Source organism: Hippocampus zosterae, chromosome 17, assembly GCF_025434085.1.
Source record: "Hippocampus zosterae strain Florida chromosome 17, ASM2543408v3, whole genome shotgun sequence".
NCBI lineage: Eukaryota > Metazoa > Chordata > Actinopteri > Syngnathiformes > Syngnathidae > Hippocampus > Hippocampus zosterae.
The window spans coordinates 14156498-14175044 of record NC_067467.1 but is presented as its reverse complement, the minus strand read 5'-3'; the positions used below and the strand labels follow the sequence as shown (position 1 = coordinate 14175044).

The 18547-nt window shown below is 42.8% G+C and overlaps 1 protein-coding gene across 2 annotated transcripts; it reads left to right on the top strand.

Annotated features, from left to right (window-relative positions):
- The first annotated feature begins 1871 nt into the window (after positions 1-1871).
- On the top strand, positions 1872-18117 carry LOC127590271 (apoptosis regulator BAX-like). 2 transcript variants are annotated; one of them, XM_052049800.1, is made up of 6 exons: positions 1872-2107; positions 2348-2378; positions 6775-6939; positions 7056-7194; positions 10455-10559; positions 16636-18117. In XM_052049800.1, exons 1-6 carry the CDS (start codon positions 2089-2091, stop codon positions 16774-16776), a joined length of 600 nt encoding a protein of 199 aa, XP_051905760.1. In that variant the 5' UTR covers positions 1872-2088; the 3' UTR covers positions 16777-18117. The 2 variants fall into 2 exon arrangements, with proteins under 2 accessions (XP_051905760.1, XP_051905759.1); XM_052049799.1 differs by having other exon boundaries at positions 1873-2116.
- Positions 18118-18547: the final 430 nt, after the last annotated feature.

Below are 18547 nucleotides of genomic sequence, written 5' to 3'. Positions count from 1 at the left end.
CAAAATGATCTTACTAGTGAACTCGTGGGCGTTTTGCAGCTTACACGTCAACTAGTAAGCCTCAAAATGATCTTACTAGTGAACTAGTGGGCGTTTTGTGGCTTACATGTTCACTAGTAAGCGTCAAAATGACCTTACTAGTGAACTAGTGAGCGTTTTGTGGCTTACATGTTCACTAGTAAGCGTCAAAATGACCTTACTAGTGAACTAGTGAGCGTTTTGTGGCTTACATGTTCACTAGTAAGCCTCAAAATGATCTTACTAGTGAACTAGTGGGCGTTTTGTGGCTTACATGTCAACTTGTAAGCCTCAAAATGATCTTACTAGTGAACTAGTAGGCACATTTATGGCCTTACATGTTACAGAGGCCAGGAAGCTTGAGGGTTCTGCGCAGTATCCTTGCTGTTCCCAGCACTGCACATTTCTGGACTGAGATGTCCGATGTTGTTCCCGGGATCTGTTGCAACCACTCATCTAGTTTGGGGGTCACTGCCCCGAGTGCTCCGACCACCACAGGCACGACTGTCGCCTTTACCTTCCAGGCTCTCTCCAGCTCCTCTCTGAGCCCTCGGGATTTCTCGAGTTTCTCATGTTCCTTCTTCCTGATGTTACCATCACTTGGGACCGCTACATCCACTACAACGGCTTTCCTCTGCCCTTTATCTATGATCATGATATCTGGTTGGTTCGCCATTAACATCTTGTCAGTCTGGATCTGGAAGTCCCACAGGATCTTCGCTCTGTTATTCTCCACCACCTTCGGAGGTGTTTCCCATTTTGACCTTGGGGTTTCCAGTCCATACTCCGCACAGATGTTTCGGTAGACGATGCCAGCCACCTGGTTATGGCGTTCCATGTAGGCTTTCCCTGCAAGCATCTTACACCCTGCAGTTATGTGTTGGATCGTCTCAGGTGCCTCTTTGCACAACCTACACCTTGGGTCTTGTCTGGTGTGGTATATCTAGGCCTCAATGGCTCTGGTGCTCAGGATCGACGTAATGGGCACCCCTGCTCTAGGTCAATAATTGTTGTTTTTCTCCATTAGCATGGCTTTCTATGTTTTTACTTGCTCCACGAGTCGAATTAGTTATTCCTGCTGAGATGTTAGTTTTGTCAACTCACTCGACATAAATAAAGTTTCGATATTTTTTAACTCTCCTAGATTGCCATATGTCTGTCCTGTACATAATGTTCTGCTCGGAATTCTTTCTTCCCCAATCAGTGAAATAAAAAAAATAATCTGTTTCGTTCTAACTTCCTCCTCGGCTCTCTCACCGCTCGATCCTCGCTGCTATCTCCATTCATCCGTTTCGGTTTCCAAGTTCTCCCCCTTTGCCTCTCTTCTGTTGATGGAGTACTTAATTTCCACAGTAAAACACGTTATTGGTCAGTGTTTGTTTGGGAAAGCGCTTGTTCTTTCTCTACCGCTGGATGACACAACTACCACTACAATTACAATTTCCACTACCTAAAATAAGAACAGGTATTTGATCAAGCAAAATGTTCTAACAGTTACAATGAAGACACACCAACAACACCTTGGTCAAAAAAGGCTAATTTCACACTTGTTTTATCGTTGATATTTGGAAATTGATCATCTGAACGGAGGGCAAAGATAGATAAATGAACCATTTTAGATGGACGTGCAAGAGTTATTCCAGTATTTGAACTAATATTAACTGATCACTTTTACAAACACTACAGTTACACTTTGTCTCTGGGCAAATGTAATTTGCAGCAAGTACATGTTTTTGTATTTTGTGCATAGATTAAATTCGAAAAATGACTGTAACGCTTGGAGAAAAAAAGCGACAGGGCGGAGCCCCGCCCATTATGTAATAGACTCTTAAATCCTGAGGGTGGCAGTAAATGTTTACAGGTTGCTTGCCAGGGCCAAAGAAAAAGAGAACTTGGGGACTTCTCTCGACAAAGTTTGTTGTAAATTATAGCCCGTGTCACAGAACAATCTGAGCCATTTATATTGTCATTTCAGAGTCATCGACTTGACTGGCCTCATCTTTGGTGTGTGCGCGTGCCAAATAACAGGAAGTGGACTGAACGCCGTTACTTTCGTTTTATTTTAACACGATGGCGTGTGAAGGAAACGGTATGTCAGGTAAGCTTGGCATCGAAACTTGAACTGATTAACATTGACATATTGTCTAAAATTTCATGATTTGTCATTCGTAAAGTTGTACAAAATCCAATTAGAACAACAACGGTACAAGAGTAAGTAAAAGCCAATGAACGCCAAAACTATAACTATAACTCTCTTGACGGATGAAAAAAATGTAGTCAGTTGTCAGATCTCGCCTACTTATTATAAATGTGCTGTATGTCTCCACAGATGAGAGGATCGGAGAAGCCCTGATAAAGGAGTAAGTGCCTCTCTTCCGTGTTCATTCTTTTGTCCCCCCTCAGCAATAGATTGTACAGTATATGCGTGTTGATTGCACATAAATCATATTTTCTAATTTAACACGCCCAACAAAAACATCTGCCATCATAAAATTGAATAATACTTTCTATTTTATGATACACAGGTAGAGAAACTCCGAAAATGAATCAATTTGTTATGTTTGACGAATGGAAAGTTAACAGTTCTCAGATATCAATTTTGATTGACAACATACGTATCCGGCCCGTTGGTGTTTTTAATCCGACCCGCCGAAGATTGGTGCACGATTAAGGTTTGATTGCATTCATTTCGTTTGGACTTGTCATGACAGGTAGTTGTAACACAATCTGTTGTAACACCAGGTGGCGCAGTTACTTCAAGTTGCGGAGCACAGGGAGGGAGGGTAAGACGAAGACTCACTACGAGACTTTGAAAAACAAGGAAGCGATTCCTTACTCAGTCCGATTTTTCATTTCCATGGTCAAAGTGAATTGCTTGTGGCTCTAGTAAATTAACATTTCCTAGAATGCTTTGATTGTTATCATGTTAAAAACTTTCCGCAAATTGGATCGCTCATAAGAGTAGGAGAGCAGTCAAATGTGTAGAGCGTGAACAACAGGGGGCTCATTAAACATCCTTGAGGAGATCCGGTGCCGAGTGTGATGGTGGAGGAGAATGTTACATTATTACTGGCATACAAAGACATTGTGCTATCGTCTTTATTTTCTATTTCTATTTCTAACTTTTGGCCCGGCCCTCCACAATATTTTCTGCTTCTCATTTGGCCCCCCTGGGAAAATAATTGCCCACCCCTGGTTAGGCCATTGATTAAAATCTTTCTTGTCATTACATTGATTAATTTAACCAGTAGGAAAATGTGTGTCAATAAAAACTAGACCCGTTGGCATCGTTATACAGCCTCAATAATCTGTTGTATGCAGTTTTTTTCCCCTTCCACTTTTAGGGGCGACACTTGGACCGTATTATTTTGTGCACAGGTAGATAGGTGTAGTAATGAGATCTCAGGTGTCTCGAATCTCTGTGTACTGTAATGTCATACTGTATGTAAGATAGTAATTTAAAAAACAACTCTAGGGTCCCATTTCTTGTTTCGATAGGCTCTGAGCAGCTACTAATATACTGTTTATTTTCTAGCCGGTAGGCAATTTGGGAAAAACACAATTAGGAAGTTTGTCAACTCCAGCTACCTTTTAATCCTTGTAAAAATGTTTACAATGGTTCTATTTCACAACTAGCTATTGCGATCTTACATGAACTCACACTACAGATACACACACGGACAAGTTTGTTGGTTATTATTATTATTATTATTATTCTGAAAAGTTTGAATAGCATTGAGGTACTGTACTATTCTCTACTTTAAATAACCACATAAATCTGTAGATCGTGTATGCCTAACCGAAAACTGCATTTCATTTTTCAAAATCCTGAAATGTTATCTACAAACTCAGAAAAAAAGTGATGTCAAGACCATGGTTTCCCAAATCATATTAACCCATAGTACTTGTAATCGTGTCAACAGAGTGAGACCAGTTCAACTTTTTAACACCAGGAAAACCAGTGACCTGACCCAGAACGAAGTGCTTCGTCTTAGTTGACAAATGTGAACGTTGGTTGCCTATAGTCCTGATCATTATGTGTTATAATTTACACAGAAATTTAATTACAGTTGTGTATATTTTCATGACACTACCAGAGTGCTTGTCTAATTATAAAATACACATTTTGTGTGATGGATATTTTTTCACTTTCAAAATCATTCTGTGGGACTTATTGAACTCCCTCGAGAGACGGTTTTGTTACCGCTGCTCTCACACATCACTATAAATATTACTGCCAGTTGTTAGTTCTCTCAATTTGTAAGCCATGTGATTGCCTGGGAATGCGTTGATGAACTTAAAATGGCATGGAAACATATTTGACCTTTCTGTTTTTATTTTATTATTTTTTCCACAGCTGCATGTTTTATATCATAAAGCCAATGCTAATGTCACAAAGACCAAATAAATACAAAGTGCCATTTCTAACTGATTATTTAATTTAGTAAGGGGAAAGAAAATCCACCGCTATCCGGCCCTACGAAAGTTAACCACAATATCTGGAAAGTTGAGTTCAATTTTAAAGTTTTTTGAATCTAATTCAGATGCTGCGGTATGATCATAAACAGAAAGTTCATGCTTGAAATCCAAATGACCGCGTTAAATACATTTGTAAAGAAGAGTGGACCAAAATTCTCCACTGGATTATTGTAAATGCTTGATTTCAATTACTGCCGCAACGGGTCACACAAGTCGTTATTAGATTCAGGCAGCAGTTGTTTTTTCACATACAACAACAATCCAAATTTTATTTACCTTTCATTTTATTTGCTTGGGTTGTCTTTTCTGATTTTTTTAAAATTTGGTTTGACAATTCGAAACATTAAAATGTGGTACATATGCAACAGGGAAAAAAATAGTTCTAATGAATAAAATCTTAATTTAGAAATGGAATTTTGTTAACCAGGGTTGTCTTTTGTGAGGTGTTTGATCATCTGAAACATTGAATGATGATGAACGTGCAAAAAGATACATCGGAAATGGGCAAATAGTTTCACAGATCTGAACTTGAATGCACAACCCCCACACGCTAATCACATTTCCGGAGGAAGCCCTTCAATGGGCGAAGCAAGATGTTCTGTGGTAACCAGTGCCATCTACTGCGGGTGCAGCATCAATGTAAGTGACGAAGAAAAAAAAATCACTCGACTCAACAGGAACGCTGGATATGTCATGGAACTAGATCGAGATATTTAAATCAGTGAGGGACGAGAGATCACTGGGCAATCTTTTCTCCATCTTGGAAAACCATTCACATCCTCTCCACGACACCCTGCAACAGCAAATGAGCCCTACTATATGTTAACCAATTGTTCTTCTGTTTGGAATTATGTATTAATGAAAACCACAACAATTCAGCAATATCACACTAAAGCATGCATGTCCTGCCTGTTTTCCAGCTCTCCCGCCTGCAACACACCTGATTCAAATGATCAGCTCATCGGCCAGCTCTGAAGCAGCATTCGAACGATCCTGATGATTTGAATCAGGTGTGTTGCTCCTGGGAGAGTTGGAAAACAGGCAGGACAGTGGCCCTTGAGGACCAACTTTGGACACCCCTGCACGAAAGGTTTTGATGTTGTACTTGCCAACCTTTTGAAATTGTGATGTGGTTACTGATCCAGTCATTGTTTTACAAAGGAAAAGCAGATGGTTGCAAATCTTTTAGTGTGATTCGACCAAAAGATGATCATTCTGCTTCCCTGAAAGATTACAGAAATCTGACAGTAATTACTGTTGAGCGATTGATGGGAGTAGGGAGAGATGTTTACATTTTTAACAATGTAAATTATTACTTAAATTATTAAAATAGTTTTTGATTAACTATGGACAACCTTGGAGAGCTATAAACGTATACCTCTTCATTTGTGCAGTCACTATTCGACATGCAGTATATTCGAGCACACGTGCAATTCATATTCACAGGTTCTATGCATGTTCACGTTTAACTCAACTCAACTGAATTTATAGAGCACTTTCAAACAGACATTGCTTCATACAAAGTTCTGTACATGGAGCAACTAACATATATGCAACGATAAAGTTATAATCAGTAACAAAGATGGTAGTAGGCACCAAACAGTAAAACTAAGATCAAATCTGACTCATGCTGAGTCAAATGCCTAAGAATACCAGTGAGTTTTGAGGTGCGTTTGCCGACTGTTCAGTGGGAGGTCATTCCAGAGAGAGGGACCAGCAACGGAAAAGGCTCGATCCCCTCTGAGCCTCTGTTGCGTTTTTGCTACTTCTAATAATGTCTGGTCCACAGACCTGAGGCGCTGGGCCGGTGTGTAGGGGTGGATGAGCTCAGAGAGATAAGGTGGCGCGAGGTCATTTAAAGATTTCATTTAAATTGTCAAACATACTGGAGTATGTGTCTCCTTTTATTTACCGGTATTTTTATTACTGGCATGGCTCAACAGTTAACATCTGAAATCGTTTTCACTTTTCTTTTGGCTCAGATCGATGTACCAGTAGAATTTTCCTTGGGACCCCTCTAATGCTTTTATATTCCTTTTCTGTTGCCCCCTTATTTCTTTTTTTTGGGGGGGGAGGGGGCAATAATTGTGAATATTGCTGCTGTAACAATCTAAATTCATCCATGGCATGATTCAAGTATCCATCTATTCATCACATCCAATAACACCTGCTCGCCACATGGCCATCAATTTATGCGTCTAATAGATGCCAACCTAAAAAGTGTTGTCGGCCAATTTAGTGGTCTAAATTCTCACCAGGTGTCTGTTTTTTCTCCAGGGTCATTGAGGAAGAGCTGAAGGATATGCCCTCAGAAGATATCCCTCCTCTCACTCCGCTGGCTGTGGAAGTAAGAAGTAGTCAGGAGCAGAAGATTGTGACCCAGTTGGGCAAAATGATCCGAATAATTGGCGACAGGGTCAAAGAAGACAAAGAATTCCAGGAGTAAGTTTCTTCTCTTTTTCATGCTATGGTGTAAATGCATACTTAATTGAACATCTAATTAATTAATTAATTTTATATCATCATCATCACCTTGATCTTTTCCTTTTGTGGAACAGTGCAATTGATGGTGTAGCCTGTGTGGAAGGATCCAAGTGGGAGAAATTCAAGAGAGTGGCCGACAAAGTCTTTGAGCACGGTATTACCTGGGAGAGAATTGCTGTGCTCTTCTATGTTGCGGGGAGGTTAGCATTCAAGGTGGGTGTATTTTTAAACCATATCACACAGTTTGCTGCAGTCTTGACTATGGCTCAGCATGTAGACTTTGAGATTCAAGAAATGACCAAACCAAAGACCACCTCAATGGAAAGCTTTTTAATGCACCACCTGGACAAAATGATGGAATCGCCAATCTTGGGGGATGCTTATTCAGATGTTTAATTTTGATGAAAATATGCGAAAACTCAAGTCATTTCAAATGGCCAACGTTGTGGCTTTAAGAAAGGCTAAAATAAATGAGGGAAAAAAATGTGGTTGACAGTTACATTTTTAGACCAAGCAGAGTGGGGGGGGGGGGGGGGGGGAATATGGAATCACAATTTTGAGGAAGAAATTATGGAATAATTAAAAAAAAAACAATAGCAAAAGAACATCTTCAACACATCACTAGTGCTTCGTTCCGCCACTTCTGGTTATTATAACAGCTCATTGTCTCAAAAGTAGTAGCTTTGCACTGGCATGCTTGGTCTACAAGCAACTATGCCACGAAGCATGTTGGGAATGTTACTTTCTCAAAGTAATCACTTAGTTACTCTTTACTTGCTCTAATAATTCAGACTTTTTTCTGAGCAAGATATTTGAAATGAATAAAACGGCCAGGTAGTAGAAATGAGTAAAAAAGCCATCAACATCTTGCACTTAAACTGACAATAGGTTTATCTTGCACATTGTTCAAATCTTCTTTTTTTCAGCAAAAGTAAATATTTCTGTAACATGTATTTACAATAAATAAATCCAACTATCAATATTTGATAACTTGTCAAGTGGACAAGCTGTACCTTTATGCACTGTACGTTGGTCACATGAGAAGTGAAGATGTATGTAACACTAACCAATAGTTTGAAATCTATAGTCCACAGCCGAGTAAAGTCAATTTACAATCTCAAGTGGTCTAGTAGACGTTCTGTGCCTGTACCTCTTTCAATCGTTAACTGTGAAACAATATAATGAACTATTTTTGCAGTAACTGTAGCAAATCTAATAAACTTCTCACTCTAAGTATGAGCACACACTTATTTGACACTTCATATAGTCGGTATAGAAAGAAAAAAAAGGAGATTGCGAAATTTACGATCAGCATTCACTTTCACTTACATCAATTTCTTGGATAATGTATTTTGTTTTGCTTCCTCCGTCTTTCATTTTGATCACTTTTACCCTCTCTTCCAGCATCAGAGCTCTTCTGGTCTCAGCTGATTGAAATCCAAAGGTCCGTTTTGTAGCCATTTTAGCAATGCAACGTTCATCCTGCATCTGAATCTAACAATAACAAATACTTCCTGGACCCGGTGGCTTTTCTTTCCACTATCTCACTGTCTCGAACGCAACCTCGCCTCGATCATCACCCATGACAGCGCTGCTCAGCTGACGTCATGCAATAAACTTTTAAGCTTCGTAGTCCTCGATGGCCATAGTTAGCACGATGGAACTTGCCTTCTCTCTAATTAGCGCTCCACTTAGCATACGGTTTTTAACATGATAACAAGTAAAGCATTCCAGGAAACGTTCGTTTATTTGACTGTCCGTCGAGCAATAAGGAATTTACTCTGAGCAGCTAATCGGATGTATTGCACTCTATCTTCCAAGGATCTAGCTATAGTACAGTGAAACTCCTGTAGAACGAAACCTACATGGTCGAAAATACCCCCGAATGTGAAAAGATCTTCATGCATTAACACATTCCCATTCTGCTGCCCGCCATACGACGAAAAAAAAAACCCTTGTTGCATTATATGAAATTATTTTCTCTGCTCCAGCCTCGCGAAGGCATTAACTACAACGAAGTCTAATCCAACAGCGACCTCTACTGCTTCATTCGGAAATGGCAACAGCAACCACCACACTGGTTTACATAGTAAACGATGTTTATTTCGGTCACAGCTGCAAGTCTCCTGAACCTAACATACTCATAGCTGCTCTGCCATTGGCTTACTGAGCATCATCCTGGCCTCCGATTGGCCAAGAGGGACCTCACTGTCTATGTGTGTAGATACTGAAGCTTGATCCATAGAAGATAGAGTGGAATGCATCTGATTAGCTGCTCAGAGTAAATTGCTTATGGCTCGACGGACATTCAAATAAACGAAAGTTTCCTCGTATTACAAGTAAAGCATTTTCGAGGAAAATGCTTTACTTGGTATCATGCTAAAAACCTTATGCTAACTGGAGCAATAATGAGAGAGAAGCGCTTCAGGTAGCGTACGGTTTTTAGCCTTCGAGAGCTAACTATGGCCATCGAGGACTATGAAGCGTCCCGTGGCTGGCTTGAAAGTTCATTGCATGACATCAGCTGAGCAACGCTGTCGTGGGTGGTGATCAAGGGGAGGTTGAGTTCGAGACGGTGAGATGGTGGAACGGACCTTTGGATGTCAAGCAGCGATGGCAAGAAGAGCTCTGATGCTGGAAGAGAGGGTACAAGTGATCAAAATTAAAGACGGAGCAAGCAAAATAAAAGACGTTATCCAAGAAAGTGATGTAAGTGAATGTGAATGCTGATCGTGAATTTCGCAATTTCTTTCCCTTTTTTTCTTTCGACACTGACAATATGAAGTATCAAATAAGTGTGTGCTCATACTTAAGCACTATTGTAATAAAAATAGAGTACACATACAGTACGTTTGTGTGTGCATGTAGACATACGTTTGTTTGTTTGTGTGTGTGTGTGCGTGCGTTCTTATATCCGAGACCAAATTTGTTCCAGTGAAAAACCCCCTGTTGTGAATTTTTTTTTTCTGCAAACATGATTTTGTTATGGAGGAGTTTCACTGTATCGACAAACATAGATAGTGAGGTCCGTCTTGGCCAATCGGATGCCAGGATAATGCTCGGTAAGCCAATGGCAGGCCAGCTATGAGTATGTTGCGTTCAGGAAACTCGGAGCTGTGAACGAAATGAAAATTCTTCACTATGAAAAGTAGTGTGGTGGTTGCTGTTGCCGTTTCCGAACGAAGCAGTAGAAGTCGCTGTTGGATTAGACTTCGTTGTAGTGAAACTCTTCGTGAGGCAAGAGCAGGGAAAAATATTTCGTATAGCACAACAGGGTTTTTTTTCCATTGTTTGGGGGGCAGGAGAATGGAATAGTGTTGCTGCATAAAGATTTTTTTCCACACTAGGGGGGGTATTTTCGCCCATGTAGGGTTCGTTGTAGAGGAGTTTTCGCTGTACATTATTTGTAAACGGTGCTATTGAGATGTGTGAACGAGTATAATTCCCTTGCTTTGATTCTCTGCATCCACCAGATGGTGGAGGCTCATCTCCCGCAGTCAGTGAAGGAGATCCTGATGTGGACTGTGGATTTCTTTCGAAAAAACCTACTAAGCTGGATTCGGGAACATGGTGGATGGGTGTGTATCCTGCCTGATTTCATTTCTTCCTGTTTAGACTTTCAATTACCATGTGTCTCTTCTAAAATCACAGAGACATTTCTTCACAAAGCAAACACTCTAAACCGCTGATAATTATTGCCAATAAGTGTGACATACTTACATTTAGCTTATTTTTGCTTCATTTGTGTTTCTATTGAAACATCATCAGAGTCATAAATTCAAACACAAATAATCTCTTTTGTCTCATAGTTGTGGAACAAGAATTCATGCAAACGTGTGGCAAACCTGACTTAGTAGAAAAAACAATTTAACAGCATCATTACCAAAAAAAAAAAATTAAAAACACACATGCGCATGCACGCACACACACACACACAACCATACACATATTTATATATTGTAAAAAAAATCCTCGTCTCACCCCTCGTGTGGTGTGCGTCCCTCATTCAGCTCGGGTCCTCTACCAGGGGCCAGGAAGCTTGAGGGTTCTGCGCAGTATCCTTGCTGTTCCCAGCACTGCACATTTCTGGACGGAGATGTCCGATGTTGTTCCCGGGATCTGTTGCATCCACTCATCTAGTTTGGGGGTCACTGCCCCGAGTGTTTCGACCACCACAGGCACGACTGTCACCTTTACCTTCCAGGCTCTCTCCAGCTCCTCTCTGAGTCCTTGGTATTTCTCGAGTTTCTCGTGTTCCTTCTTTATGATGGTTCTATCACTTGGGACTGCTACATCCACTACAACGGCTTTCCTCCGCCCTTTATCTATGATCACGATATCTGGTTGGTTCGCCATTAGCATCTTGTCAGTCTGGATCTGGAAGTCCCACAGGATCTTCGCTCGGTCATTCTCCACCACCTTCGGAGTTGTTTCCCATTTTGACCTTGGGGTTTCCAGTCCATACTCCGCAGAGATGTTTTGGTTGACGATGCCAGCCACCTGGTTATGGCGTTCCATGTAGGCTTTCCCTGCCAGCATCTTACACCCTGCAGTTATGTGTTGCATCGTCTCAGGTGCCTCTTTGCACAACCTACACCGTGGGTCTTTTCTGGTGTGGTATATCTGGGCCTCAATGGCTCTGGTACTCGGGGCTCTTGAGCAGCCAGGATGAGTGCCTCTGTGCTGTCCTTCAGGACAACCCACTCTAGACTTCTTGAGATCAGCCACTTCAGTTATGGTCCGGTGGTACATTCCATGTAGGGGCTTGTCCTCCCATGATGGTCCCTCTTCCAGCGCCTCATCCTCCGTTCCCCATTGTCTGAGGCATTCTCTGAGTACGTCATCCGTTGGAGCCTTCTCCTTGATGTATTCATGGGCCTTGGATGTTTGATCCTGGACAGTGGCTCTCACACTCACTAGTCCCCGGCCTCCTTCCTTTCGGCTTGCGTACAGTCTCGGGGTGCTGGATTTGGGATGGAACCCTTCATGCATGGTTAGGAGCTTTTGGGTCTTAACGTCCGTGTCTGAATCTCTTCCTTTGCCCACCTTATTATTCCTGCAGGGTATCTGATCACTAGCAGGGCATAGATGTTTATCGCCCGGGTCTTATTCTTGCCATTGAGCTGGCTTCTTAGGACTTGCCTCACTCGCTGGAGGTATTTGGGCGTTGCCATTGGCTTGTGGTATACCGAGGTACTTGTAGCTGTCCTCAATGTCTGCTATTGTTCCTTCAGGGAGTGAGACCCCTTCAGTCAGTTCACCATCCGACTACATTTCTCAAGCCCGAATGACATCCCGATGTCGCTGCTGTAGATCCTGGTTGTGTGGATCAGGGAGTCTATGTCCCTTTCGCTCTTAGCATACAGCTTTATGTCATCCATGTAGAGGAGGTGACTGATCGTAGTTCCATTTCTGAGGTGGTATCCATAGCCTGTCTTGGTGATTACTTGGCTTAGGGGGTTCAGTCCTATGCAGAACAGCAGTGGGGAGAGTGCATCACCTTAGTATATGCCACATTTAATGGACACTTGGGTAAGTGTCTTGCCATTGGCTTCAAGTGTGGTTTTCCACATCCTCATCGAGTTCGCAACGAAGGCTCTTAGGGTCCTGTTCACCTTATACAACTCCAAGCATTCAGTGATCCATGTATGTGGCATCGAGCCATAGGCTTTCTTGTAATCAATCCAGGCTGTGCACAGGTTGGTATGTTGGGACCTGCAGTCTTGTACGACTGTTCTGTCAACCAGGAGCTGATGTTTGGCTCCTCTGGTATCTCTACCAATACCCTTCTGTGCTTCGCTTATGTATTGATCCATGTGTCCACTTAGCCGCAATGATGCCTGACGTGAGCTTCCATGTTGTGGAGAGACAGGTTATTGGCCGATAGTTGGATGGGACTGCACCCTTTGAGGAATCCTTCATGATCAGGATCGTTCGCCCTTTGGTTATCCATCCTGGCGTCGATCAGCCAAATCCGTGATTTCAGTCAATATTTGAGCACGGATTCCAGTTTCTCCAAGTTCTTGACCATCTTGCAGAGATCGGCAGCCTCTTCACTTCAATAGAGCCGCTCCCGTCGGTTGAATTTTGCGATAGATCAGGAAAACTGCTAACACCAGACAGCAGCTTACCTGTTATCGGATGGCCAATAATGTAGATGTCATCCACATCCTCAGCGGACAGTGTTGACGAGCACATCATTCTCCGCTTCCTCCAAGGGTGTACCAGGCAGCAAAACTCCCCGAGGGGCAAGTCGGCTCCCCACTGCCTGCTCTTCTCATCGAGAAAATGTTGTCAATAGCATCGAGAGACCAGCCAACCAATTCCATGTTTGTTTTTAGGATGAAGATACGACAGGAGGCTAGTCAGAAAAATACCGCACATGGACTGAGTGGTGAGCAGGGAAGGGTGGGGTTTGGGGGGACAGGAGCAAAAAGCAAAAGCGTCCGCCTTCGTCGAGAGCCAAGCAAGAAGGCCTATGCGTCTGGCCTCATTCTCTTTCGTGTACCGCTTTAGGCGACTGGACAAAGCTTGGAGCCTTTGTTTGGCAGTTTCGAGTGCTTCAGGTATGGTCATCTGGATGTACCTCTCGGGTATCGGCCTTTTCATCACACCTCTCTGGGTTTTCGTCAATTGACTCACATCTTTCCGAGCCGCCTTGATCTTAGCCTCCAACCGTCTTTTCCATGGTGCGTAACGTATCTCATGGCTTCCATGGTTGCTCTTATAGCCAAGGATCACTGATGCTTAGCGTATATCAGCTCATTGGTTTCCGTGATCATTACAGTAGGGATCATCCACAGTGCTGCATTCACACTTTCCATGAGACTTTCAGGTGGTAATTCACATCGCCGTTGTAATCGGTTTCTAGGTTGCCCAGCTTTCATTCTCGCCATGATCTTAGCTTTCAGGTTAGTTGCTGCCTCGCTCAGCATTTCATTCATTGCGGCTGGCCTCCCAATCTCATCATCTGCATTCATTGGGGCTTGCCTCCCAATCTTTGGTATGACCTCCTCCTCTGATCTGGCAGCCTGGGGCCCTTCACCATGGAACCTGCGTTGTACCTAATCAATCTCAAGTTGTGACAGCAGTTGCCGTTTGTGGATGTTGGAACACTGAGTTACTAGTTGTTTCGTGGTCAACCGTGACTGTGGGTTTCGAAGTACCGTATTTTCACGACTATTCGACGCACCGTACTAATGGCAGCAGTCTCATTAATGGGTGACATTTCTGTATTTTACACATACACAGGACACACCGTACTAATGGCCGCAGTTTTACAGTGGTAAAACATACGCTTATACGGCATGCATGCATGCTAACACGTTCGCTAACACGTTAGCTTGAAGCACACACTGAAGCTCGAAGCAAAACACGTTTTTAAAAAGGCAACGAAAGTAGAACTGAGTTCGGGTGTATTTTATTTACAAGGTACTCACGTTTTTTGCTCAATCATCACTCAGAAAGCCATCAAAGTCGTCATCTTCTGTGTCAGAATTAAACAATTGTGCAAGTATCGGTAATCCATCCAAACCGCCGGGTTCCCTCTCGTTGTCAGAGTCACTCTCATCGTCATGTGGCTCCACAGAAATGATGCCGGCTTTGCCAAAAGCTCGAACAACTGTACTAGCAGATACGTTCGTCCAAGCAGCTACAATCCATTCACAGATTGTGGCGTAACTAGCCCGGCGCTGCCTCCCACTCTTCGTGAAGCTGTGTTCGCCATCGATCATCCATTTTTCCCATGCCGCTCGCAACTTCACTTTGAACGCCCGGTTGATGCCGATGTCCAGCGATTGGAGTTCTTTAGTCAAGCCTACGGGAATGACGGCAAGCTCGGAGTTCATTTGCTTGACTTTGTTTTTCACCGCTGTTGTGGGATGGGCACGCATGGAGTCGCAAATCAAGAGTGACGGCGAGGCATGGAAAAAGCCATCCGGTCTCTTAACATACACCTCACTTAGCCACTCTCTCATCTTCTCCTCGTCCATCCAGCCCTTTTGGTTTGCTTTCACGATGACGCCGGCTGGAAACTTTTCTTTCGGCAGCGTCTTTCGCTTGAAAATCACCATAGGTGGCAGTTTCTGTCCGTTGGGATGACAACCAAGAACGACAGTAAAAGCTGACTTCTCGTGCCCCGTTGTGCGTATCGCAACCGTCCTGGTCCCCTTCTTCTCCACAGTGTGGTTCACCGAGATGTCAAAGTCAGCGGGACCTCGTCCATGTTGGTAATGTGGTTAGGCTGGATGCGTTTGTCGACAATCTTTTTTGGTTCTTGGAAACCAAAACCGAAGTTGTTTTGCAATAATGCACATACTCACATTTTATACAGGTGCTGGTACCTGCTAGAGGCATGCCTTTAGCGTCCACTTACACGCCCACCCTTCACTCATTGCCGGACACACCCCCTGCGTGCCTGTCCTCACTCACGTCCACCTCTCTTCATATATTTACATATATGTGCACGGACGCGCTTCACTGATTGGCCGACCTCTTCTCCGCATGCGTGCGTGTCGTCACTCACGTACACATTTTCTCTCTCTCCATAATTTACATATAAGTGCGCGGACGCGCTTCACTGATTGGCCGACCTCTTCTCCGCATGCGTGCGTGTCGTCACACACGTACACATTTTCTCTCTCTCCATAATTTACATATAAGTGCGCGGACGCGCTTCACTGATTGGCCGACCTCTTCCCCGCACTTCACTGATTGGCCGACCTCACTTCCGCCTTTTCTCTATATAAACAGCGTGTCGGGTCTCAGCCAGATTTTTGAACTCGGCTCATATAAAAGACGCATCGCATTATAAGGCGTCCTGTCCATTTTGGAGAAAATTTTAGACTTTTAATGGCGCCTTATAGTCGTGAAAATACAGTAACCATTTAGCCCACATTCTCTGCATGTAACTGAGGAGTACCACTGTCACCGTCACCCGTACGCCAAACCGATGCCTTACCAATTGAGCTATCCACCCGCTATATATATATATATATATATATATATATATATATATATATATATTGCCCTACGATTGGCTGGCAACCGGTTCAGGGTGTCCCCCGCCTACTGCACGAAGACGGCTGGGATAAGCTCCAGCAACCCTCGTGAGGATTCAGCGGTTCAGAAAATGGATGCATGTATGTGTGTGTGTATGTATTTTGCAACGTATCAAAACAAAACCCCGAAGTCAGTACGTCTTCCGTGTAGTTTTTATTCAAACCATAACGCCATGGCCGCATTGAACTCATCCCAGGTCTTTTCATTGCACACAATTCAGATTCTGTTTTTCTCTCAAACATCAATTAATTAGATTCTGCCTCTGGTGGCACATATTTCAGCCTGAATGGTTACCCCTGTGGCATCAAAGTTTCGGTATTGTTTTTCAGATATGACTTACTGTTTGAGCCAAGACCCCACCAGTGAACATGTCTGTGATCTTTTTGCGTATTGCGTTAGCTTTCGATTGCTACATGTTGCTGTTCCTTTAGTATTGTGAAACGAGCGCAGTTACAGGAGGCAGCATAGGGAAGTAGACGATTTGTTTCAGTTATGTCAATGATTCAATATCATCACAATGCGTCAGTTTTGACGTGGTGTTTAAGCAATGGTGTTTGTCGTCTGGTTAAACAATAGGTTTGTTTTGGTCAACAGATCAACAGTTTCTCTGAGTTGGCAACATCCTCCATGCGGACCGTAGGACTGAACTCCCAACTCTACAGCCTCGTCATCATCTTTTGTGGTGGCCTCGCTGTCGGAAGTTTTATCACCTGGAAGCTGACCAGACACTCCTGAGGGACCTCCCAATCAACATGCTGCCACTATTTTCGCCAGTCTTCACCCTTTTCTTTCTTTTTTTATGGTCTTATTTTTAGATTTGAAAAAAAAATGTTGGCACCACTATGTCAAATACAGTACTTGGTATTTTCATTCTTCTAGTCACACTGTGTCTTATCAAACAAAGTAGGTTGTAATTGTCAGACATCAAATTAAAAAAATGACAACTTCAATGATTTCCACAAGTAACCTACAAAAGTCAGACTCCGACTTCATAAGTTAACTTGGCATTATTGTTGTGATGGGTGTAACAGTAGTCGACTGGGTAGCACGTCGGCCTTACAGTGCAGAGATGCAGGGTTTGAGTCCAGCCTTCTTGTGTGGAGTTTGCATGTTCTCCCTGTGCCTGCGTGGGTTTTCTCTGGGTATTCTGGTTTCCTCCCACATTCCAATAACATGCGTATCAGGTTCATGGAACACTTTAAATTGTCCCAGGTGTGATTGTGAGTGTGAATGGTTGTTATGTGTGCCCTGCGATTGGCTGGCAACCAGTTCAGGGTGTTCCCCCGCCTTCTACCCGAAGACAGCTGGGATAGGCTCAAGCATCCCCTGCCACCCTCGTGAAGAAAAGCAGATTAGAAAATGGAGGGACGAATATTGTATCTCAAAAAAGATTTGACAGTTATTACCATTTGTTTGATTTGTGTAAGGCAGGGGTGCCCATTACGTCAATCCTGATCTCCTAGTAGATCTAAGACAGGTCCCAAGTAGATCCGAGGAGTGTAGAGGAGAAAAAAACCAAACAACCATTTGTGTGTCTTTGCACATGTTAGTAATCATTTTTTTGGTGTTAATGTACGCTGCACCCTAATATTTCTATCAGTCTCATTTTCACAAAAAAAGTATTTTAAAAATAAAATAAAGCAGGTAAGTCCTGTGTTTTTTGGAAAACACATTTCTACTTCCAAAAATTTCTACTTAATTAGAAGGCCCCTTTTTCCACTTCTGCAGCGTCGAGACTAAAGTCCCGCTCTTGGGATTCTAAGTTTTAAGAAATTTCTTCCAGAACCAATTACTTTCCTAAGTAGAGGAACCACTGTATCTATTATAATTTGAATGCTAGTCAGATGAACGGGGGAAAAAATGTACCGATAGTTGTAAGTTTCATTCATGCTACAGTATTACTAAAATTGCCATCAAAGGCAGGTGCTTTATCAGGAATTACCTTGAGAAGTGCTGTTAATTGCACTGTATATTTACAAGGCAGTACACGAACAGCACAGAGTGAGGGCATTGTGTGTCACATCCCCTCCTTGTTTACACTTGAAATGAATGGCTAATAAATTCTATTCTATGGTGCTTGTTATCAATAGTGGATTTGAAAAGTACAAACCACAGTTCAAATGCCAACTTCTTGTCTTGTATTTGACCGTGACAAAAATGTGAAAACATTTTCCTCCATTATTGTCATATTTTGCATAACTTGTACAATGCATCTTTTTGTGGAAGTGAATGCAAAAGTAGCCGATATTGTGGTTGCACAAGTGTGCACACCCGCTTACAACTATTGGCGTTAGCTTCTGTTAAGTGGTACCTTCATGTTCATTGACGCTGTCAACATGGGGGTACAGGCTACAGTATTTTTGTATGAAATTGAGCCCACTGCATTTTCAACGTAAACATATTTGCACACTTTTTTTCATTCATTCATTCATCTTCCGTACCGCTTGATCCTCACTAGGGTCGCGGGGGGTGCTGGAGCCTATCCCAGCTGTCTCCGGGCAGTAGG